This window comes from Microtus oregoni, unplaced genomic scaffold (assembly GCF_018167655.1).
Source record: "Microtus oregoni isolate MIOR12 unplaced genomic scaffold, Mior012 000001F_ref0000356, whole genome shotgun sequence".
Taxonomy (NCBI): Eukaryota; Metazoa; Chordata; class Mammalia; order Rodentia; family Cricetidae; genus Microtus; species Microtus oregoni.
This window is the reverse complement of record NW_024543060.1, coordinates 59,553,944-59,577,626: the sequence shown is the minus strand read 5'-3', so window position 1 is coordinate 59,577,626 and position 23,683 is coordinate 59,553,944. Positions and strand designations below refer to the sequence as shown.

At 38.5% G+C, this 23,683-nt stretch overlaps 1 protein-coding gene across 8 annotated transcripts in view; it reads left to right on the top strand.

Moving 5' to 3' along the window:
- The window catches only part of Mon2 (MON2 homolog, regulator of endosome-to-Golgi trafficking), a 75,872-nt gene that overhangs the window by 10,786 nt on the left and 41,403 nt on the right, over positions 1–23,683 (top strand). For 4 of the 8 annotated variants that reach the window (XM_041664285.1, XM_041664265.1, XM_041664275.1 and 1 more), the window contains exons 3-13: positions 791–826; positions 4,339–4,466; positions 4,879–5,010; positions 9,853–9,979; positions 13,509–13,603; positions 14,199–14,324; positions 15,383–15,577; positions 19,489–19,613; positions 20,033–20,169; positions 21,317–21,470; positions 23,067–23,293. In XM_041664285.1, the coding sequence (XP_041520219.1) occupies positions 791–826; positions 4,339–4,466; positions 4,879–5,010; positions 9,853–9,979; positions 13,509–13,603; positions 14,199–14,324; positions 15,383–15,577; positions 19,489–19,613; positions 20,033–20,169; positions 21,317–21,470; positions 23,067–23,293 (1,482 nt within the window). The remainder of the gene's footprint in view (positions 1–790; positions 827–4,338; positions 4,467–4,878; positions 5,011–9,852; positions 9,980–13,508; positions 13,604–14,198; positions 14,325–15,382; positions 15,578–19,488; positions 19,614–20,032; positions 20,170–21,316; positions 21,471–23,066; positions 23,294–23,683) is intronic. The other 4 variants (XM_041664313.1, XM_041664305.1, XM_041664295.1 and 1 more) reach the window with 2 other exon arrangements.

Here is a 23,683-nt window from a genome sequence, read left to right as displayed (position 1 = left end):
GGTTCAATTCATGGGACCCACATGGTGAAAGGAAAACCAATTATTGCAAGTTATATTTTTACTTCTATATGTGTGCTATGACATGGGTACACACACACACACAATTATAAATAAATAAATGCAATACAATTTTTAAAGAATAAATTTTAATATGTAGTTGGATTATTGATTTCATTGTAACACATGTAGCCATATTTCATGTCACAAATCTTTATACTTTAATCTCCATGTTCTCTAGGGCCGTCTATTTAAGGAGATATATTGGCATTTTAAACTTCACCTTAGCATTTTTAAGCCATATATTATTTATTGTAGCAGTTGATACATACATACATATATATATATATATATATATATAGACAGCTATCTTGTTATTTTGAAATCAAAGGCTCTTATATTGGTCAGTATATAGTTTCTAAGTTATCTAGTTCAGAATACAGCCAATATTGAGAAATTTTTTATTTTATTTCCATGGGAAGTTTTTATTTCTTTATAAACCTTGAGATTATGGGATACTAATTTTGCCCTGCAACAAATGACTGAGGACATGTCAGTGAGCCAGGATGCTGACTTGTCTGTCTCTTTACGTTAGAGACCATGAAGAGTGTGATGCAGCCAGAGTTTGGATCACAAGCCCACACTTAAGGATGCTCAGCACCGTTTGTAGTCAGTGTCCTTCCTTAGCTCCAGGGGAAGACAACTGACCTCTCAGGGTCAGTCTTGGCCCCACATCCCTGCTCATTTCTTAACATCCTCTTTTAATGTTTACTTCTCTTTGTTTTCACTGCTGTCATGAATGCTGACATGAGTGGAAATGCTATGCCAGGTAATGTCAGCACCGGTCAGATCCGTAGATCTCTATCTCCTCCTCCTTAGAGCTGGGAACGCGAGATCACAAGGCTCTTCAGTTATGAAGCCAAATGCCTTAATCTTACACCTGACTGCTGTATGATACAAGTTATTTATTATTGTAGATTACAAGCTACTAGAAATCGAGAAGGCATGTGTAACCTAAAAATTATATAGTCTGTTTTTAGTGTGTATTTTTAGCAGGAAAATCTAAGAAGTGTTACTATCTTTAAAAGTTATATATTTAACTCTTAACCCAAACCCTAATGGCTATATCTATCGTGGCTGCTTTCAACTACTGTCAGTGTACATGGAGAAACATAATTATTATCTGTGATTCATGTTCTGTTCTCATAGTATTTCCTTATCTTTCCCTGTCTACATAGCCTTAATAACCAGTCTCTAAGTAGCAATGAGTAAATACACTTCAGAATTTTTTCTGACATAGAAAGTAATTTACCTGTTTGTTTTTAGTATAATTTTATCAATATATGTATTTGTGATATCTTAAAAGGGTTTTATTTTTTATTTTATGTGTATGAATGTCTTACCTGCATGTATGTCTATGTGCCATGTGTATACCTGATGCCCAGGAAGACCAGAAGTGGGCATTGGATCCCCTGGAACTGGAGTTACAGGCACTTGTGAGCCATCATGTGGGGAACTGAACTAGAGTCTTAACTGTTGGCTATCTCATCAGCCTATACTTGTGTAATAGCTATAGACTAGAGCTATAGAGAAATTCTGTCTCAAAAAAAAATCTAAGAAATGACAGCATGCAGTGAGCATTGTTGGAGGATGAGCAAATTGGGAAAGCAGGTGATCTTGGATAGCCAGAAGGGACCCTGTGAAGTCCCTTCTTCCTCAGCTTAGGACCGGCCCCTCCTGTTTCACCTCTCAGGCAGCTCTCTCTGCAGATACCTCAGAGATAGCAATCCATTCATGCTTATCCGTGCTTCTTGCAACAGCCTCCTTGTTCTCAACCATGGGAAACCGTTCCTTAGCAGATTTGGTTAATTGGAACAACCTTTAAGATGGGAACATGGATCTAATCTACATGGGAAGTAGAAAAAGACAAGCTCTCCTGAGTAAATTGGGAGCATGGGGACCATGGGAGAGGGCTGCAGGGGAGGGGAGCATAGTCTCGATGAGGAAACAAGTGTAGAAGAGTCACAGGAAAGGAAAGCTGGCTATTGAACCTCACCTGTAGTCTCTACTTACTGGTATCATTCATCCATTGGCTCCTCCAAATTTTTTCTTTGCCAGAAACTTTCCCTTCTCAGATGATGTACTTTCTAAAAGTAAAGCCAACACCTGGTTCTTTCTTAGACTGTTATTATTTAACACATTGCCTGGGAATACTAAGTCTTCCCTTAATGTAGGTGTCAAGTTGTATCATGTAATGTAAGTGGGTCTCTTAAAATTGCCTCTAGTGTGGTAGATTTGTGTTTGGTTGGTTGGTTTTGGTTTTTTGATACAGGGTTTCTCTGTGTATGAAATTCTCAAAGACTTAAAGTGAAAGAATATCAAACTAAAATTCATTTGGTAGGATACATACATATTATAAAAATACTGTTATATAATGGGTAAGTGTCAAAAATACTAAGTTAAACAGGAATTAAAAACTAACCAAAATTTGCAGGTAAATGGATAAAAACTAGAAAAAATTGTACTGCAAGAAGTAACCTAGGTTTAGAAAGACAATGCCACATGTTCTATCTCTCATGGATCCTAGCTTCAAGTCTTTAGATTTGTGTGTTTAACCTGAGGTGTCTCTATAAGGCAGTGGTTCTCACCTTCCTAACGCTGCGACCCTTTAATACAGTTCTCATGTTGTGACCCCCCAACCATAAAACTATTTTGTTGCTACGTCGTAACTGTAATTTTTCTACTATTAGGAATTGTAATGTAAATATCTGTTTTCTGGTGGCTTTAGGCAACTCCTGTGAAAGGTTGAGAATTGCTCGTGTAAGGAAACTAAAAAGGGTCCGTGTGGGTAGAGGTTAGGGAGGGAGGACAGCGGAACATAGATGGCAGGTGAAGAATTTGAAGCATGGGCTGCAAGCAGGAATAGGACACGGGGGAGGAAAGAGATCAGGGTTGACCAGAACTAAGGATGCATGAACCCATGTGGAAACTTACTGTGTATAAGGCAATTAAAAAATACCATGAGAGAGTTAGAAGGGAGATAATCTTGAATGTCTAGGTAATGTTGGCTTCTAAAAGCACAGGGTTATTAAACAAAAACCCCAGTGCCAGGTGTGAGAATCCTCCTTATGAGTTGTTTGTCAGGGAGTCCCCAGGGGCACCCAAAGCAATACTGGCTCTTGCCACTGCTTTTGGTTGCCGAGGAGCTAGTTGATAAGACCTGATGGTGGAAACACACACACTTTGGATGCGATGTATGAATGAAGCTTCTCTTCTGGCTAGCTACCATTGTGCTGGAAGGTGCTGTGTAGGCTTCTGGGGAAGAAAAGTCACCAGTGGTCTCCTCCTAGCTGAGACTCCTACCGTCTGCAATGCCAGTCTTCCAGGCAGGCTGTGCTGTGTAATAGGGTTCAACTGTTAAGGGTGAAATCCGACTCTGATTTTGAGGCCTGCTCCATACGAGGGAATTCATATGTAGTACCACAAACACCACAAGAAAAAAACAAAAGCTGGGATGGTTTTTCTATTTTCAATAGTGATTATGAATGACCTTTTCCCAAGTTTTCTTAAGAAAACACTTCTGATTCAGATATACATGTGGTTAGTTAGTTGGTGAGCTTTAGTTCCTTGAAAATAGCTGCCAGACTCCTAAGCTTACCATTCTCTTTACTCAGAATTTCATGCCATTTAATTTCTCTGAATGTGACAAACTTGTTTTCTCTTTTTGCCTTTAAGCAAGTTTTTAATTTCATGTTATAAATGTAATTGCTTAATTGAATTCAGTTGTATAAATTCTAAGCTGCATTTTTGTTGCTACTTTAAAACTTCTAGAGTTGGTAGAAGTTAAATTAAGATTTGGAATAAAAGTTTTTGTATTCAAGTAATTAATTTAAAATGCTCTTTCCATAATAAGAATAATAATGCTATTATTTAAAAATGTATTTATTTCTTGAAGAAATTAGAGCTACAAACATTTACAGCATATACAAATAATCTAGAGTGCCAAAAACTATAAGGACTTGGTGTGCATATCATTTTAATAATTCTTTCTGCTCTATCTGTACAACATGAAGAAATGATAATTTCTGAACTTGTGAGGATCCATGTCCTCAAAGAGTACATAGCAGATGGGGAAGGCCCCCAAATTCCCTGGTAGCGAAAGTCTGGGAAGCCTGTGAGTGAGAAGATTTTACTATATGGAGTTCTTGAATTCTTACCACTTGTTTCTATTTGGGTGTTTAATTTACATCAAAACAATCGTAATAGGTTCTAAATATGTAGACAAATATTCCTAATTATCAGTAGATCCAGTAATTTACCTTACATGTTTTCTGAATAAAGCATTGAAAGAGAACAGCTCTGAAGTCGTGCAGCCTTTCCTAATGGGGTGTGGGACCAAGGAGCCAAAGATCACTCAGCTGTGTCTGGCCGCCATCCAGAGACTCATGTCACATGAGGTGGTGTCTGAGGTAGGATGAAGATTTTACCCGAACCGTATCAGTAGCTTGCATGGGGAAGAGTGAAGCACATCTGCTGTTTACTGTGAAGCAGGGTTATGAAAGCAAAGTAATTTAAAAATAAAGTTAGCATTCAAGATTAAATAGATTTCATTGAGTTACTTGTCATCTAAGAAGGCGTATTTCTGTGGTACAGGTGCTGATGTTAGCATCAAGCCAATTTTCAGTGTCATAGAATAGTTATTTAATATAATTCATATTTTAAAATGTAGATTGTCTGAATTGATAATATATTGCTCATAAATGTAAGTATTTTGTTTGTATCTAATTTGATGATGGAAAGTAAGAATGATATTTCTATGAATATATTCTCCATCATCTCTCAGATCTGAGTTGATTCTGTGCTCCGTCTTCTGATTCGCAGACTGCTGCTGGAAACATAATTAACATGCTTTGGCAGCTGATGGAAAATAGCCTTGAAGAGCTGAAGCTGCTTCAGACAGTTCTTGTTCTCCTGACGACCAACACAGTAGTTCATGATGAGGCACTATCCAAGGTAAGAAACATATTTAATTGGTATTTGTAATGCTTTGAGGTAGTGTTTGAATAAGCTGATTAAAAGAGAAAAGCCTAGTTCTTTGGGACAAAGACCTACTAACTTCTGTGCAGTTACTGTGATGATCAACACTGGGCGTTCGTAGCTCTTCGTGCCTCCACATTAGAGGACGTCAGGTTAGGTTGCCACTCCTTAGTTATGAATAGTGGGTGGAAGAAGAGTAGAAAATGTAGAGCAGGTGGAGAAGGAAGTAAGGGGAAGGAAAGTGCCTTGAGTCCTGTTGGCTTGAGTATTTCTCTGTAATTGCTTCTCGATCCTCCTGTGTTGAAGCTAATTTGCATGTATGCATTATGTAAATCAACAGTTCAAACTTTTCTCTTTAAGTGGCCAAAAACTTCTTTGAACATTTAAACTGGGTGAACTTTCATAGCTTGATTTTATTTCTTCACTTTTCCCACCCTCTTTGGAATATTAATAATTCTATTATATAGTCAGCTCTTAAAGTTCTTAAATCATGAAATATTTCTGATGAACAGAAAGCAACAAAAGTACAGTTGTCAGCTGATGCTTTATTCTCAGAGGAGCATTTTGCACTTGTTTGTTTTTTGAAACAAAGTCTTACTATATTGCTTTGGTTGACCTGGAACTTGCTATATAGATCAGACTGGCCTCAAACTCACGGAGATCTGCCTGCCTCTGCCTCCCCAGTGCTGGGATTCCAGGCATGTGCCACTACGCCCAACTTTGTTTTGGGTTTCCAGTAGTTTCATCATAATTTTTGTGCTTTTAAAGATGGATAGTTTATAGGAGAAGTATGCAGTCTCATGTATAAGATCTCAAGTTGATTTGTATGTTCATCTCTTCTAGATATTAACTTGGTGTTCTTAGAGCATATTGAAGATACACCTAACTGCAACTATTTTGTTCTTCTAGGCTCCTGTCTGCTAAGTAGAGTTTTTATATTTACTTTTTGTGTGTCTTTTTTTAATTACTGATTTTATTGAGCTATACATTTTTCTCTGCTCCCCTCCCTTCTCCCTTCCCCTTCAACCCTCTCCCATGGTTCCCATGCTTCCAATTTACTCAGGAGATCTTGGCTTTTTCTACTTTCCATGTACATTAGATTCATGTACATCTCTCTTAAGGTCCTCATTGTTGTCTAGGTTTCTGGGATTATGAATTATAGGCTGGTTTTCTTTGCTTTATGTCTCAAAGCCACTTATGAGTGAGTACATATGATATTTGTATTTCTGGATTTGGGTTACCTCTCTCAATATCATGTTTTCTAGATCCATCCATTTGCAAATTTCAAGATGTCATTATTTTTTTCTGCTGTATAGTACTCCACCATGTAGATGTACCACATTTTCCTTATCCATTCTTCAGTTGAGGGGCATTTAGGTTATTTCCAGATTCTGGCTATGACAAACAATGCTCCTATGAACATAGTTGAGCACATGTCCTTGTGGCATGATTGAACATCCTTTGGATATATACCTAAAAGTGATATTATTGGGTCTTGAGGAAGGTTGTTTTCTAATTTTCAGAGAAATTGCCCCACTGACATCCAAAGAGGTTATACCAGCTTGCATTCCCACCAGCAATGTAGGAGTGTTCCCTTTTCCCCACAACCTCGCCAGCATAGGTTGTCATCAGTGTTTTTGATCTTGACCATTCTGACAGGTATAAGATGGAATCTCAGAGTTGTTTTGATTTGCATTTCTCTGATGGCTAAGAATGTTGAACATTTCCTTAAGTGTCTTTTAGCCATTAAGATTCCTCTGTTGAGAGTTCTCTGTTTAGGTCTGTACTCCATTTTTTTTATTGGATTATTTATTCTTTTGATGACCAATTTTTTGAGTTCTTTGTATATTTTGGAGATCAGTCCTCTGTCTGATGTGGAGTTGGTGAAGATCTTTTCCCATTCTGTAGGCTACTGTTTTGTATTGTTGACTGTGTCCTTTGCTTTACAGAAACTTTTCAGTTTCAGGAGGTCCCATTTATTAATTGTTTTTCTCAGTGTCTGTGCTACTGGGGTTATATTTAGGATATGGTCTCCTGTGCCAATGCATTTAAGTGTACTTTCCACTTTCTCTTCTGTGAAGTTCAGTGTGGTTGGTTTTATGTTGAGGTCTTTGATCCATTTGGACTTGAGTTTTATGCATGGTGGTAGATATGGATTTATTTTTTTTCTTATACAGGTTGATAACTAGTTATGCCAGCACCACTCGTTAAATATGCTTTTTTTTTCATTTTTATATATGCTTTTTTGTACACAGTTCCATCTGGTTTCTTGAGCATGAGGACCTGAGTTGAGTCCCTCCCTCCCTCCTATGTGAAAAGCTGGGTGCGGTGGCCCATGAGTCAGTGTGGAAACTCACAGCAGGATCCCTTGGTGTCCTCATTAGGTTTCTTTTGCTGTGATAAACACCATGACCAAAAGCAGCTTGGGGAGGAACAGGTTTATTTAGCTGACAGGTTATAGTCCATTATCAAAGGAAGCTTAAGGCAGGAACGGAGCAGATCATGGAGGAATGTTGTTTACTGGCTTGCTCCCTGCTATGCCTTGCTCAGCTTTCTTTTTTATGCGACAATCCACAGTGTGCTGGTACACATAAACCATTAGTCAAGAAAGTACCTCACAGTCACGCCTACTGGCCAGTATGATGGAGGCAATTCCTCAGTTGAGGTTCCCTCCCTAGCTTGTGTTCAGTTTAAAAACACCAGTCAGCACACCGAGGATCATTGGTAAGCCAGTCTAGACTAGTAGGCAAGTTCCAATGAGAAACCCATCTCAAGAACAAGATACATGGTACTGGCTTTCACACAGTCATACACACTGCATGCACCTGAACCCAGATACATGCATGTGCCCACACACGCGCGCGCACACACACACACACACACATGTAAGTATAGGATAGTATGCTACCTTATTGGAAATGAAATATTTGCTGCCAAAATTCAAGTACAAAGATATACTACAAAATTGATCAACTAAACGCTTCTGTGTAGCAACATTATGTACTTTAAAGTTGAAATATAGAGTGATAATGCTGTTTAAGGCCGTGTCATTTAAAATTTGAATGTAAGAGCACTGGAGAGATGAGTCGGTGGTTAAAGTGCTAGTTGTGCTGGGCAGTGGTGCTGGGCGGTGGTGGCGCACGCCTTTAATCCTGGAACTTGGGAGGCAGAGGCAGGCGAAGGTCTGTGAGTTCTAGGATAGCCAAGGTTATGCAGAGAAACCTTGTCCTGAAAAACCACAAAAAGAAGGGAAAAAAAAAAAAGAAATAAAAGAGTACAAGTTGCTTTTGCAGAGGCCCTGGGTTTCGTATCCAGCCCCTCTCTGACCCCAGGGACCAGGCATCCAGGCAGTGTACTTACAAGTTGGCAAAGCCTTCCAACACATAAAATGAAAATAAATATTTTAACACTTTTGATATAAGTTGATAAAGCACAGCATTTCATATTTTCCAAGAATGGCATATTTTCAAACTATTAAACTTTTAGATCTTCGTGAGATTGCTGTACATAACCATTTCTTAGAATTTGGATTTTATGGTCCATGAAATAATTCACAGGGTACATAGAGGAAGGCAATCACAGGGCATCTGACAAAGGGCACACATGTCCTTCTAAAGAACTTTGACAAAATAACTGAAGAATTGACAGGCTCAGTGACAAGCAGACACGTGGGAGAGGCTCCTTATCTTCGTATTTGCTGCTGCAATGAGAACTAAAGTCATACAGTGCTATCATAGCCATTAGGACAGTTATACTTTGCAAATGCCACCAATCCAAATATTGCTGAGGATGGAATAGTTCTGAGATTGCACACACAGAATAGCAAATTGTACCTTAGAAAAATGGCAGTTTCTTTAAAAAAAAAAAAAAAAAAAAAGTAAGCCTGCATTACCCTGTGACCTAGCCATGCCGTTCCTAGGTATTTATTCAGTGTGAGTGAAAATGGCTGTCTTGACAGACCTGCATTTGAATATTCACAGCAGCCTCGGTCAGAGCAACACCAGACTGAAAACTATCCAGATGTCCTTCAACAGATAAATGGTTAAGTGTAGCCATGTGGCGGAATCTCCTCAGTGATAAAAGGGAAACTCATACCGATACACAGGACAGCACACATGCACACTTCATGAATAGGGTTCTAAGTGAAAGAAGCAAGACATAAACCATAATACATGAATCTTCATATGAAATTGTAGAAAATGCTGAATGGTCAACAGCGAAAAAAAATCAATTCTCCATGGCTCAAGGACAGGAAGAACTGGATGTAGAGATGCACAGGAAATGTTAGGGGGATAAAGTGTGCACCATGGCTATGTTCATTTCGGTCAGGCAGTGCTCATGAAATTATATACCTTTAAGGGATACAACTTAGTCTATAGAGTCTTCTTAGTAATAAAGCCAATTTTTATTTATTTATTTTGGTCTTTTGGGACAGGGTTTCTCTATAGCTTTGGAGCCTGTCCTGGAACTAGCTCTAGAGGACCAGGCTGGCCATGAACTCACAGAGATCCGCCTGCCCCTGCCTCCCGAGTGCTGGAACTAAGGCGTGCGCCACTGCCACCTGGCTGCATGATATACTTTAAAACACATTAAATGAAGCATATTTGGAAAGACATATTTCAAACTTTTGTCTAATTTTACATAGCTATGTATTTACTGAGACTGAAATTATTTTGAAATCAGAATTTTTTTTAGTTTTATTTTATAAAAAGGTAGGATTTTTAATGACTAACAAACAAATTACTTTACTTGTGGCTGTCTGACAGGCTAATATCCATGCTCTTCAGTTTTGCTCACACTAAGGAATCTTTTTTCCAGGCGATTGTTCTTTGTTTTCGACTGCACTTCACAAAGGACAATATCACAAACAACACAGCTGCTGCTACAGTACGGCAGGTGGTAACCGTTGTCTTCGAGAGGATGGTGGCCGAAGACGAGCACAGCGGTAAAGTGGTGACATCGCTTACTTCTGGTTGTGAGCGGGCTCGTGGATACGAGATTTAATTTTCATTCATTTTTAGCTTTTACTTTGTGAACTAGTAATGCCCCAAAGCTAGAAAATCTACCCTGTGTATCCTGTGGAGACAAATGTGCTGGTGCACATCTGTAATCCTAGCTCTGCAGGACCCCAGGCTTGAGGCCAGCGAGATACAGTCTCAACACTTGAAAACTTCTACACACATGTACGCACATAGATATAAACACATGTATATGTGTATGTGTGTATCTGCATGTATGTTCATATGTGATGAGTTCCTTTACTTGTTTGTTAACTTGGCAGATATCCTGCCAAATGCAGCTCAAGGAAGGGAGGGTTTATCCTGGTTTATCGTTGGGGGGGGGGGGGTACAGCTCATGGTGGCAGGAAGGTCGCTGCAGCAGGCGGGGAAGGTGAGCACACTGCACTCCGGGCATGAATGGGATCCCAGCTTATGGAATGGTGCAGCTCACATTTATGATGGGTTTTCCTTAATCTAGACGGTCCCTCACAGATGTGCCCTGGAATGTGATTCTCAATCTTGTCAGGTTAGCAACTGACATTAACCATATCAGGTGTAGTGTGTATGTGCACACAAACATATGTAACACATATATACACATATACACATTACTACATGACACTTAAAAATTGATGGCAATTTAAAAATAAATTATTCACCTGGGCATGTTATGTTAGCACATGTCTTTAATACAGGCTCTTGGGAGGCAGAGGCAGGTGGATCTCTATGCAATCCAGGATAGTTAGAACTACATACAGAGAGACCCTGTCTCCAAAACCCAAGTAAATAAATAAATAATTCACTATTTTATCACCCTAAGTAGAGACTTCATTTTCTATATTAAATTCTTACATGTGTAGCCCCCCTCATTGAAGTTAATAATTTCATATTTTAGCAAAATATTGTATTGTTTGTATTTTTATGCAAACATATTCCATTAATTTTTGTAGTGTTCTGTCTGCATAGTTTGCATTTTAATAGTTGGATTATGTTGTGTGGCTGTCCTGTAGTTCAGTGACAAGCTCCTGCTAGACACTGGATGGTAGTCAAACTTTAGAGTGGCTCTAGTGCCATCCTACCTGTGTTTTCCCCCATGAATCACTCACCAGGGTCACGTTCCAAGTGTAGGTACCCTCATGTGAGGTTTGCTGACACCTGTTGGAAATTACTGGTGTATGTGAATCTTTTACATTTTCATTAAATACTCTGGTAATAACAAGTCACTTCTTTGAGATTTAAAGAGATTCTTAAAAATTAGAAACATTCTTTTAGAGAATGGATGCAGATACCCATTGTTTGACATGTTATAGTTTCTGAGAATTGATGGTTTTAACTATAGAGATTGTTTTTAGTGGTGACCTTTATTGGCTGGAAAATATTTTCCACCTCCTCTAGAAAGAATTTAAAGTGGTGCAGTCTTCAACAACGTAGCTTTTTTTGCTCAAGCAAGAAAAAAAAACTATGTATTTTTTGCATTTAATTATGCATTTGTTGTGTGTGCAGGTATGCGCACATATATGCAGGCAAGCATGTCACTGCACAAATGAGAGGTCAGATTCAGTTCTCTGCTACAGTTCCATCCCAGGGACTGGATGCAGGTCAGCAGGCTTGGCAGCAGGTACCTGCAGAGCATCTCACTAGCTTTGTAAAACTCCATCTGCTCTTCCCTTCACATAGTTTATCTTCTTTCTTAATGCTTGATGCTGTGTCCAGTCCACTTAATTGGTGATTGTATGGCGTACTGGTAAACTGTGCAGTGCTGGAAAGGACGGCCGTGATCACTCTGCCTCCCTGACTTGACTGTTGACTAAAGTCTTCGCATTTAGATCAACCACTGTGCACTGTTGGTTTTCTAGGATGTTTCTGCTGGCATTGTACATAATTGTCCTGCATTTCTCGTTGAGAAGTACAAGTAGAATTCTGGTAGTTTGAAATGTTAGGGAATTATTCAAAATCATGGTAAGCATAGGACAGTTTTCTAGTTTAAATGCCTTATATTCATAACTTCGATATAATTCATGGAGCAGTATTTTTAGCCATGTTTCTCTAAAGGCTGAAATACCATTTGCTACTTTCTATTTTAATATAACAAAAAAATACCAAAACCACTTTCAATTATTTATTAAATCAACACTTTTCTTAAAGACTGCCATAATTTACAAAGAATATCTTTTAAAAAAATCTATTGGGGATGAAGAGATGGCTCAGCAGTTAAACCATTGACTGCTCTTCCAGAGGTCCTGAGTTCAATTCCCAAGGGCACTCAAGTGGTGGCTCACAGCCATCTGTAACTGTTGTCCCATGGGATCTGATGCCCTCTTCTGCATCAAACAAAATGCCATATACATAAAAAAATACATAAATAAATCTCATCAGTAAAAATATTATTTTGGAGAAAAATATAGCCCAGCAGTAGTGGTATGTGCCTTTAATCTTAGTACTCAGGAGGCAGAGGCAGGTGGATCTCTGAGTTCAATGCTAGCCTGGTCCACAGAGCAAGTTCCAGGATAGCCAGGACTACACAGAGAAACCCTGCCTTTAAATACAAAAACAAAAACAAATAAAAAAATTAAGAAAACAACACCCAAAACTATTACACGTGTGTGTGTGTGTGTGTGTGTGTGTACGTGTGTGTACTTGTACGTATGTGTACGTGCACATACTCAAGTATAACCCTTAGCACACATGTAGAGGTCAGAAGATAGCTTGTGAGAATTAGCTCTTATTTTCTATTGTGTGGATCCTGGGCATCAAACTCAGATATTCAGGTGTGGCTTCAGCCACCTTTGCCCACAGACTATGTCATCAGCCCAGAGAATGGTCCCAATCATAATAGTGTTTAAAAACTGCTGTGAGCGCCGGGTGATGGTGGCGCACGCCTTTAATCCCAGCACTCGGGAGGCAGAGGCAGGTGGATCTCTTGAGTTCGAGGCCAGCCTGGTCTACAAGAGCTAGTTCCAGGACAGGCTCCAAAGCCACAGAGAAACCCTGTCTTGAAAAACCAAAAAAACAAAAAACAAACAAAAAACCAAACAAACAAAACTGCTGTGAGCAGGCAAACCATTGCAGCTGATTCTTAGCCGGTGCAGCCATGAGTCACAGTCACAGTGGCAGGTCAAGCCGGCCATCTTTTGGAAGCTAAGAAAAGGGAGGGGAAATGGTTATGTGGTGGAACTTTATGTTTGTTATTTATTACAGACTTAGAGGTTTCGTGTGATAAAGGAACTCACAAATAAGAGAATGGGGAAATCAAATGTGTAAATAAAAGTAATAACCTTGTTAAAATGTATGTAAGAAAATGGATATTCAAAATTCTTATGATATTTTATCTAAAATATCAATTTTTCACTTTGGAGACATAGTTATGAAATTATTAGATTATGGTTATCTAAGAAGAACGAATTTTAAACTCGGCATTGATTTGCTAAAGGTCATTTTGAAGTCCCTCCCATCCCTGGCCTGTTTTGATTGCAGACATAGAACCACCAGTGCTGATCCAAGGAAACAGTAACCGACGGTCTGTCAGCACCCTGAAGCCTTGTGCTAAAGATGCATATATGCTTTTCCAGGTATTTCAGTTGACAAACGTAATATTTGCTATTTTACAATTTATGTCTGATATAATTTCTAATGCAAAAAACTATTAAATAGTCAGAATTAGTATTAAAGTAGTTCTAAAAGACTGAAGAAAGACCTCTGCATCTACTGTAAATCTAACTAACAGCGAAATGCTGGGGCTCACGTTAAGGAAGTGAAATTAAACTCAGAACTAGAAAAATAAGTATGTTAGGGATGACCAATCCTACAAAAACATTCCTTTAGTGAGGAAAGTTTATGTAATAAATTTGCTGTCTACATAATGTAATCCGATATACAAAAACCTTACCTGATTTGGCATGACTAAATCATTTTAAGTACAGTAAGATTAGAAGTTTATTCTTTATTAAATAATATTAATGCTTGTCCATAGTTATCTGCTTATTGTCTAGTTACATGCTTCTATAGAGCTTTACCGAAATCTTCTGAACATATAATTTGTCAAAATTTGAATTACTTACTGCTAGTTAATTTTTAAGAAAAATAGGTTTGTTTTGCTGTAGTTTCATTAACTGTGAGTTGTGGAAGCATATTTTATTGTAACCCATTATCCTGTTTATTTCCCAGGACCTTTGTCAGTTGGTTAATGCTGACGCCCCTTACTGGCTCGTCGGCATGACCGAAATGACTCGGACTTTTGGCCTGGAGCTGCTGGAATCAGTCCTCAATGACTTCCCACAGGTCTTTTTACAAGTAAGCTCATTGATATTGTCTCGTCACAAAATTAGTGTTAGTTTCTCATATGTATTTGTCAAGTCAAGAAATAAACATGTATTTTTTCCATGTTTGAAGATGCAAAAACATAGCGTTAGGCTTCAAACAAAACTACTCTGTGACATTTGTTTGTTCTCTCTTTGAGAGTTTAAGGTATGTTTTCTTGGTAATATTTTTGTTCTTTTTTGACAAGGGTTTTACAAGTGCAGCTGCCTCAGTCTCCTGAGCACTGTGGTTATCATTATTCTTTTGATTTAGTAATTTTCTGTTTTTTATTGGTCTGTCTTCCTCCTGTCATCTTCCTGTCTTTCTTCCTTGCCCCCAACATTTTAAAATTTTATTAGATTAAACCTTACAAAATGATTTAGGCATATTTCCCCAAGCCTAGAGTTGTGAAAGTAAAGCTGTTTCTTTTCCTCTCCTTCTCTTTTTTGTATCGTGCAAGGCTGTTTTGCTTGAGTGTATGTTTGTGTACCACATGCATGCAGTGTCCATGGTGGCCAGAAGAGGGCAGCAGATCTAACAGGAGTTAGAGATGGTTGTTAGCTACTATGTGGGTGCTGGGAATCAAACCTGGGTTCAAAATCTAAAATCAGAATCAGAGCCAGTGCTCTTAATCAGTGAAATTATCTCTCCCGTCTCCCAAATAAGAACAATGCACATTTCAAGCCTTTAAGTTACGGTAAGAGCTGCATGAGGCCTTACTGATTGGTAATGGTCAGATTCTGGGAGAGGGGCAGGTGTTGTATCCAGTTGTATACCCAGTAGTGAGTGTCCAATCTCTAATTGATATTTTCAAACCAGATCACACAATTGGTACTAGTTAAAAGTCTTTGGGAAACAAGCGAAAGAAAAAGCAATGAATATGGGAAAGAGATTTGTAAAGAGAAGGAAGGGAGACTTTGTAAGGGTAGGAGGGAAATAAGCGAAGTTGGAGGAGCGTGAGCAGACTGCATGATGTACGTTCTAAGTTAGCGTGGCTGTGCCTTGGAAGGATGTTGCAAACTAAGTGAATTCTTCTTTTCCTTTGCAAACAGCATCAGGAATTCAGTTTCCTCCTCAAAGAAAGAGTATGCCCTCTTGTGATCAAGCTCTTTTCTCCAAATATAAAATTCAGACAAGGTTCCAGCACTTCATCTTCTCCAGCACCAGTTGAAAAACCGTATTTTCCCATCTGCATGCGTTTGCTGAGAGTGGTGTCTGTTCTGATCAAGCAGTTTTATAGTCTTTTGGTAAGTGTTAGTTTCCAAACATGTTTGTACATATAACTGCATGCAGTGTGTTAGCGTCTTGTCTCTCTGACAACTTAAAGCAGGGAAAACTTACTCTTTGGCTCAGGGTTTCACAGGTTTTGATCCTTAGCCAGCTGACTATATTACTTGGAGCCTGAATTAGGCAGAAATGTCAACGATTGTGGGGGATGTCACAAAGGCTGCTTACCTTACAGTAGCCAGGAAGCAGTGACCATGCTTCTGACCTCAGGCCTCCTCCATCTCCCCTGTTTATTCCACCTCGGTTCCCAGCTTTTGTTGGAGGTATCACCAATATGCAAGGTGAACTTTCCTTAGTTAATTCTCTTTGGAACTCTCACACGTGAACCCAAATGTGCACCCTATGAATGCCCTAGGTGTTTATTAATTCAATCAAGTTAGCAGTGGAAATTAAGCATCAGATTGTTTTTAGATAAAACATATATACATATTAGAATATTATATATGTTAGAATATTATATATATGCATCTTTAATTGTATATGGCAGTGAAGATGATGCTAGTACAATTTGATTTTGCCTCCATGATTCCTGCCAAGCATTCTAATACCATTGCTTTTGTACTATCAGATCAAGTGTTAACTACATTGAAAATAACAAATCATAATAGTATTATGAAAATGTATGACCTCCCATACTCCCACACATGGTCTCAGGGAACCCCAAGGTATTCTACATCCATTTTGCCCCCACTATTCACTAGCTCAGCTTTTCAGGTTGCTGAGAGGCGAAGGTGAGTGATTGTCAGTTAGTCTCTTCAGGTACTAGAGGAGTAGAGGAGACCGAGTTAAAATATATCCTGTACTTTGCTTCCTTTGACTTCTGACCTGAGTACATCTTTGTCTTTTGGATCATTAACAGTGTCTGCCCAGATCCATTTTTCTTAAAGGTGCCCTTAAGGAGTTTATAAAAATTAATTAATTTTTAACTTAAAGTGGCTATCATATCTCTTTTCTGACCTTGATTTCCTTTAGGAAGGAAAGAATGGGTTTTTAATTACGTATCCAATTTAATCTTTCACCTTTATTTTTTCTTTTTCTTGAGGCAGGGTTTCTCTGTGTTACAACTCTGGTTGTTCCAGAACTCACTACGTAGACCAGGCTGGCCTTCAACTCACAGAGATCAGTTTGCCTCTGTCCTCTAAGTGCTAGGATTAAAGGTGTGCGCCACCACGCCCAGCTCCCTTTCACTAAATTTTTAATTTAACATTTTTTGTGTGTTTTTGGTGTATTCTATGTTCCCTGTGTGTGTGTGCAGGTCAGAGGTGGACATGAGGTGTCTCTATCAATGTCTCTCCACCTTACCTTTTGAAAAGTATACCACACTGAACCTGGACCTGACAAATTTGGCTAGGCTGGCTGCCCACCCATCTCTACCACCCTAGTACTGGGGTTATAGATATCACATAAGCCACTGCACCCTGCTTTTTTAATGTAGGTGCAGGTGGTTGAACTTGGGTCTTTATGACTCCCTCAGAAAGCAGTGACTGACTGAGTTACCTCACTAGCCCCAACGTTTCACTTCAGTGCTAACATTTCTCTAAAGATTTGTCACTGACAAACCCATTAGCACCTAAGCCAGTGGTTGCCATGTGTGCTTGATGCTGTCAAACATTTATCTGATGTTTGAATTTCCACCTGCATAATTTTGACTTTTTCTTTTTATAAGACAGGATCTCCTATACCCCACACCTGTAGATGATAATTTCCTTGTCCCCCAGCCACTATCAAATAATCACTCAGAGACTCATATTAATTATAAATTCTCTGCCAATAGCTCAGTCTTATTACTGTCTCTTATAACTTAGCTCGTTTCTATTAATCCATGTATTGCTACATGGTTCATGGCTTTACCTGTCCTCTAGCATCTTTTTTTTGGGTGTCTCACTGGCGTCAGCCTTGACTCCACCTTTCTTTGAGTCCTCAGTTTGGTTGTCCTGCCTAGATTTATCATGCCATGCTATAGGCCAGTCGGCTTTATAATTAACCAATGAGAATAATACATATTCACAGTGTACAGAGGATTATACCACAGCATTTTCCCTTTTCTGTCTAATTAAAAAAGGAAGGTTTCAACTTTAACATAGTAAAATTATATACATTAAAACAGTTATCAAATCTTTGCATTTGACAAAGTCAGAGAAAACATTTAATTATCCATCCTATTTTGATGAGTCTAAAGTTTTATATCTAATTTACCCTTTCATCAACTAAGAAAAATTGTAACTATGACTATCTAGTCTTCAAGTTCATCAAAGACACCAGAAGGATGAAATGTTACATAATGACAGGGACATCAGGCTGTGGACAGTCACCAAAAGTTTCTCTGTATGTTGGGGCATCCAACGTTGGCCTACAGGCCTACTATATTTGACAAACTTTCCTGTGAAGCAGGGAATTCTGAAGGGCCATCCTGCTTTGTCTTAGCAAAGTTTGATAGTTGTATATCTTGTGCCCAGTTTGGACAGTAACTTTCAACAATTGAGGCAAGGGCAGTTTCTTCAGTGCCTGTCTTCTTCTCTGGATACATTGGTGCTGTCAGGAGCAGATTGTCATGAAAAGTCTTAAGTTATTAAAACATTTTAAATGCCATAATCTGTAGGTCTTTGAAATGTTTGAAGAATACCTATCTATCTGAAATATATCTCTGTATACATATGACTATAAGTTTGGCTATTATAGATGACTATTAGTCTGTATTTCTTAGTTATATATTACATTTTTAAATGAGTTGTATAAACATAATACCTTAAACAAGAGTAGAAATATACATATAACAAGATTAACTTTAAATTTGTATCAATAAACCAAAATCCATACCAATGGAAAATATTTTGAGATTAACTGTTGTTTTTTTTTCTATTAAAGAAGATTTGATAATCTACTCTTTTTTTCCTATCATAATAATCTACCCCCCCCCCCCCTTTTTTCTCCTTCCATTTCTTGGGAAATTGCTTCTCTTATCCTTATGGTTACATCCTACTTTTTTAAAGCACCTAATAAAGATACTGGAAGGCATTAGAAAACAACAGTAGCTAAGGCTTAGCTCTAAAATACTTTATTAGAATCACAGTCTCTTTATGTATTTCTGGCTGTTCTAGAATTAGATATGAAGAGATCTAACTGTCTCTCTTTCCTGATTGTTGAGGCTAAAATCTTGAAGGCTACTTTATTTCCCCAGTTTCTTGCCTCATTTTGGGGCATCCACAGCTGAAACATGCAGTTACTAGCTGCACTCATGAGGAATCCATTAGATTTAGTAATCTCAAAGTCAGCTTCGTTCTACCTTCCATAGTCCTGCTGTTTACTTGACAGATAAGTCACAGGAGTCGTTCATTTACCTGGTTCATTTTGTTTGTCACTCGGTAAATCATGGATGGTATGCTTTAGCCATTGTTTATTATGTAGAGAAGTTGTTAATAATACAGTCTGCATTGGCTAAAGCACTAGGCCCCATGCTACGTGCCTCACCTGCCTGTGTCTGTGCGTCTGTCAGCTGCTGCAGGTTTCTCGTTGTTTTTCCGTTCTTGTTTTCTTTTGTTTTTTGAGAAGGTCTTGCTGTTGTAACCCAGGCTGGCACCATCACACCAAACTGCCTCTTTGCTTTTTAGGAATCCAGTGTAAAACATGTAGAGTGTTACTGAGGTACAGATCATACATCTGCGAGCAGTTTGTAGGACTAGAGACAAGATGTGTATCACGTTTTCCAAAGCCAAGGGTTGGAGCTCATCAGTACTGCAGAAAGATGTTCGAGAAGCTGCAGCTGTTTCCAGCTAACTCTTCGTATTCACCGTTTTATCCCAGTTAAGGTGATTTGACATTATTATCATTTCTTTTGACTCAACGAAATGTTTAAATCTCCTGTTCATTTTAGGTAACCGAGTGTGAAATATTTCTGTCACTGCTGGTCAAGTTCCTGGATGCAGATAAGCCACAGTGGCTTCGAGCTGTTGCCGTGGAATCGATACACAGGCTCTGTGTGCAGCCTCACTTGTTAAGGTAAAGTGTTCTGTCAGATGACTAGCTTGATCACTGCTGAGTTTAGAAGAGCGGGGTACCTATTTGTAAGAGTTAGTGATGCTTCTTAAAGAAAATGGTGTTTGTGTGTTCGCCACAACAGGTGAAAGCTTGGGAAAGAGTTGGGAAGGTCAAGCACATGGGTTATGATTGCCATCATCTGCTAAGCAAATACAACCAGTATTTCTTTTCATTTCTTCTTTTTTTTCTTTTTTTGGTGTTTCTTTCTGAGTTGAATCTAAACCCTTGTCTCTGTCCAAATTAGAGAAACCACTCAGGTGTGATGGGTGACACCAAATATAGGATTGTAATAGTAGCAATCATTTATATTTACTATATAAAATGTGAATATTATAATACAGTCAAATGCCTTGCCCAGGATGTTTAAAATTTCTTCACAGGTCATTTTGTCAGTCGTACGACATGAAGCAGCATTCCACCAAGGTCTTCCGCGACATTGTGAACGCGCTGGGATCTTTTATCCAGTCTTTGTTTCTCGTCCCTCCTACCGGAAACCCTGCTGCATCCAACCAAGCTGGTAACGTACTCAGATTTGTCTTCATTTTCTCCCCCCCCACCCCCCCGTCTCCAGTACTCACCACTAGAAGTCTATGTCTATACAAACTTGAAACACCTGAGTGTGCTGAGAGCAAAGAGTTTTTAAATATTAAAGAAATATTTGACCATACCACAGCAAACTAGTTTATTTTCTTTTTCAGAATAGATATTCTTCTCTGATATACTTTTATTTCCTCTGATTACATAGGGTGAAAGTTTAGATGCTATCTTTATTTTTGAAAAAGTCTTTGTTGGATCCTTTTAAAGAGTCTGGACATTTAACCCTTAGGACGTCTTTTAATCTCTTAATAGAAGTTGTCTGGCTTGATTTGAGTTTGTTTGGAAATCAGTGTATGGCTTCTCTTCCCCTCTGTGTTTGCACTGCTACTTTGAACTACCTGAATGGCCTTTTAGCTCTTCATTCTCACTTTCCAGAAGAAGTCTAACATAAAGTATTAAAAATTTGTGTTTGTTCTTAGAACTGTGTATGTGTTCATATATGTGCAGGCACAGACTGGTGTGTGTATGTAGGCCAGAGGTCAACCTTGTTGTCATTTCCTGGGACTGTTCATCTTGTATTTTGAGACAGTTATTTTACTGGGACCTGGGGCTCATTGAGCAGACGGGGCTGGCAGGTTAGCAAGCCACTGGGATCTGCCAATTTCTGTCTCCCCAATGCTGGGGTTGTAAGTGTGCATCACCAAGCCCAGGTGTTTTGTGGGTATTGGGGTGCAAACTCAGGCACTCCTCTGTATATCCATCAGTTTATTCATATTGGAGCTGCTCTGTTGAGTTGCTGGGGTTTGTTCATTTACTGTGGTTCAGTATAACCTAACTTGCACTATTTTCTTTGAGACATATGTATAAATCTTATATGGTACTGGGGAGCAAACTCAGGTCCTCATGCTTATGTGACCAACACTTTACCTATAGACCTAACTGCCTAGGCTCTCTAATAACTTTTATGTTTAAAAAATTGTTGTAAAGGAATAGGCTCTCTGGGTAAAAGAGAATTATGAACATCTTGTTTTCATAGCATAGTCTTTAAGTCTTAGTAGGTATTGGAATTTATTGATTTACAATCAACCAATAAATTAGTATCTTTGCTTTTCCTCCTTGTCTAATAGGAAACAATAATGCTGGTGGCCCAGTCTCAGCGCCAGCCAGCTCAGGAATGGTGGGGATTGGTGGAGGTGTTACTCTGCTACCAGCATTTGAATACAGAGGAACTTGGATACCTATCCTGACTATTACAGTTCAAGGCAGTGCGAAAGCCACCTAGTAAGTAGTATCAACATTGTTTTATTATAAATAACACTACTGATGATGATATTTAACATTAAAATACTTCTGTCTGGATTATATTAATGTTGCTTATACATTTTGGAGCTTATTTCTTTTGTCTTGTTTTAAGGATTCTAAACAGGACTAAATTTTGTTTTTTTCTGTTTGTAGGCTGTTAATAGCATTATAAGGTAGAAATATGAATTTATTTACCTAAGAATTGATTCGGTTGTTTATGTAGCTTCTTAGTTAACTATATGACTTGATTTTTAGACCTCTTGGATATAGCTCTTCCAGAATTAAATTGCCTTTTGCCAAATTCATCTTTCTTTAAACTAATTTCTCCAATATATGAGATGAAAGTTGTTGTATAGCTGAATTTCAGGACTCTGTGTGTGAGAAAAAGTATTTTCAATGTTTAAGAAGTCAGTGAGGTCCTTTTCTCTTCTGGTTATTTCCAGTCATCATGTTTTATTGCAGCAAAAAGAGCAGACTAGAAGGACATGTATTTTAGGGCTCTGTTGTCCACAGGGTCTGCGGGAGCTGCTGCTGCTCTGTAAGCTCTCCTTTTCCTGCTGCAGAGCACAGTGCTTTAAATTTGGACAGAGTCATTTCACCTCATTTTTTGACTGTTTTTTTGGCGGGTATTATATCTAAATATTGCATAATCTTATGAAGGTTTATGCCTATGTCTCTAGGAGTTTTGTAATTTCTTTTATATTTATATTATTGATTTATTTTGAGCTAGTTTCATATACAAGAGGTAGGATCTAACATCTCTTTTTCTCTGGGTGTGAATATCATTAGCCCAATGTCATTAATTCTTTCCAGTTGAATTACTCATTCTTTGTGTTGTTAGCTTGAGAAGTAACCATTTGGAGGGATTTAGAACCATAATTCCTCATTTGTCCTAATTTAGAACATTGTCTTGCCTTGTGAACAATTCCTCCTCTGTACTAGATTTGAACTCGACACAGATGTCCCTCAGTGTTATTTGCACATTGGCTGTCTCTGAGGTCACTAGTGACCTGGATGTCTTAGTTATATTTTCTCTGACGTAAAATCATCTTCCTCTTCGTAGGTTATTTTGTTTTATTATTTTATCTTTTATGACACTTTATCTTAAAAGTAAGAGTTTGAGAAGCATTGTACAGTTTTAATATATTTTATGTTAGCTTTTATATTGCATATCAAAAATAGTGAAGATATCAGTACATCTCAAAAAGAAGTTATGGTAGCAGTCAGGCCTTCATTTTTATAATCATTTTTTACACTAAAAAATACATTTATTGTATGTGTGTGTACACACGTGTGGAGATTAGAGACACGGCTTGCAAGAGTCAGTTTCCTCCTTCATCATGTGGATCAGGGGATCAAACTCAGATCATCAGACTTGGCAGCGAGCACCTTTATCCCCTGAGCCATCTTCAGCCCCTGTAATCAGTTTAGAACATGGAAGGGAATCCTTTTCCGAATCAAACAAGCTCAGGAATATCCCTTTTTGTTTTTTTAGAGTCTATAACTATGGAAATGACTTTCTATGTTTTCTTTCCTGTGTCTTCTCATTAATGCTTAATTTTTTTGTGATTTCAGCCTAGAAATGCTGGACAAAGTTGAACCCCCAACCATACCAGAAGGCTATGCCATGTCTGTGGCTTTCCACTGTCTATTGGATCTTGTCCGTGGAATCACCACTATGATAGAAGGAGAGTTGGGAGAGGCTGAAACCGAGTGTCCTGCTGTTGTTGAAGAAGCACGCTCTGAGTCATCAGAACAGCGGGATGTGCAGTCAGTGTCGGACCCAGCAGATAAGGAGACAGGTATTCTATGATTCTCTGCCTGCCTTGGCTACTTCTCAGTAGTTTGAAGTTTAGGCAGAATATAGAGAGATGTTCCTGTGTTATCATTTGCTCTTACTGCCCAGTTATTAACACTTTATCATGTTGGTATTACTTTCCTCTTTATTTGTATACATACCACTATCTTCTTTTCTGATCTGTTGGGAGAGACCACTTGTTCATTTCTGGCTGCCCAGAGCCAAAACAATCACACAGAAACTGTATTAGTTACAACACTGCTTGGCCTGTTAGTGAATGCACATTTCTATCTCACTCTTATCTCTTAAATTAACACATTTTTATTATTTTATATTTTACCATGAGGTTCGTGGCCTACCAGCAAGGTTCTGGGTGGCAGCTTGCATCTTTTGT